This window comes from Telopea speciosissima, chromosome 5 (assembly GCF_018873765.1).
Source record: "Telopea speciosissima isolate NSW1024214 ecotype Mountain lineage chromosome 5, Tspe_v1, whole genome shotgun sequence".
Taxonomy (NCBI): Eukaryota; Viridiplantae; Streptophyta; class Magnoliopsida; order Proteales; family Proteaceae; genus Telopea; species Telopea speciosissima.
The window spans coordinates 19,268,696-19,270,330 of record NC_057920.1 but is presented as its reverse complement, the minus strand read 5'-3'; the positions used below and the strand labels follow the sequence as shown (position 1 = coordinate 19,270,330).

The 1,635-nt window shown below is 38.5% G+C and overlaps 1 protein-coding gene across 1 annotated transcript; it reads right to left on the bottom strand.

The window, feature by feature from the left end:
* Window positions 1-614: 614 nt before the first annotated feature.
* LOC122662285 (DPH4 homolog) lies at window positions 615-1,263 on the bottom strand. The gene has a single exon (XM_043857874.1). It carries the CDS (start codon window positions 1,228-1,230, stop codon window positions 706-708), a length of 525 nt encoding a protein of 174 aa, XP_043713809.1. The 5' UTR covers window positions 1,231-1,263; the 3' UTR covers window positions 615-705.
* Window positions 1,264-1,635: the final 372 nt, after the last annotated feature.

Below are 1,635 nucleotides of genomic sequence, written 5' to 3'. Positions count from 1 at the left end.
TACCAAGGCAGCCAGCTCAAATCCATGAAATAAATTCCCAGTTCTAGTGCAACTAATGAACTAGTTGCACCCCTGCTTCTCTTCTCCACTGATGCCATCCAATCCAAAATCCATAACGCAGATCCCTGGAAAGAGCGAGAAATTTGGTGGTGTCAATGGTAAAGCCATAGGCTGAAATACAAAGTCCCTAGATTCCATGAAGAACCAAGTGTAGAACACAGGTTGTAGTCCTCCAAGAATACAAAACTCTTAAATATCCATAGGGGAGAGGAAAAGAAAAATCAAATCCCATAATCATTTCGAAGGTATGCATTCACAAGATATATCAGTGATTCATCAATAATTACATCAATCAATTGTATCTCTCAAACTACACAACCAAGTTTGGGGTTTACAATCTCAGCCCAACTCCCACCTTACCCCCTCAAAAAAAAAAAAAAAAAAAAAAAAAAGTTTTGGGGTTTACAAATCAGTAGTTTCTGTACTTAACAGCAGATTTATTCTCAAAATTTCTGTGGAAAATGGTGTGACACTTCAGTTGAAAGGTTTGGTAAAGAGTATACCTGATCCTACTGAATGAGAATTGGTATCAACAGATCATCAAGAATTCCCCCTACCCCTTAAGCTTATCATCCAGAGATGGGGACATTGTTCGGACAAGCTTACAGCTGAAAAATAGCTCTTAAGCATTAAGGCTGATGATCATCAACTGGAAAAACTACAATCTGAATCAATAATCAGGCGGACTTTTAGCGAGCACGACCCACATGGAAGAACAACTGATGATGCCAATGCATCCACTGTCTGCAATAGCATTTTACTCCCATCCTTATCCAATGAATATCCCATCTCCTCCAGCTCTGCTGAATCAATGGAGAAATAATCACCACACCGACACTGGTAAAAGAGGTCCATGACTTCTCCAACATCTTCTACCACCATGTCCTTTAAAGTAACATCTTCGGCAATTACCATATCCCGTCTCAGTTCCTGTAGTTCGCTATCATAAGCCGCACGAGAACTTGAATCACTGAGAACTTCCCATGCCTTCTGTATATTAAGAAATTTTACTTGTGATTCATGGTGAGAATTGGATACCTCAGATATCCCATGCAGCTTGTCTGGGTGAGAAGTAAGGATTGCACACCTGTAGCTTGCACGGATTTCTTCATAGCTTGCATTTTCCTTCACATCTAGAATATCATAGTAGGTTTTATGTATGAGAGGCATGATTGGTGGGCGAAACTACACCTGTGACACCAAATTCACTTGCAATACAGAAAAGAAGAGTTATTGCAATGAGAGTGAAAATGGATTTTACAACGAAAATTTAAAATAATAGAACTAATTAAAGAAAGGAAAAAAAAATTTGAGGACGGAAGGGATCGGAAAATTAGAAGTGATGGAAAATATATAAATTCTGCACTACCACAATAAATGTGGTCTCAAAACATCCACATTCCCCAAAACTAATCTAGTTTTTCCCAAGAAGAATAAGAACCAGCAATGTGACTGTTGCCACCGGACATATTTTGAAAGGAATTCTCATCACTTTTACTGTCTTCCAAGATGCTAAGTTTTCTAGTTTACTATAATATCTGATGCAGGCATAGAATCAAAGTGGAAGATGTGGAA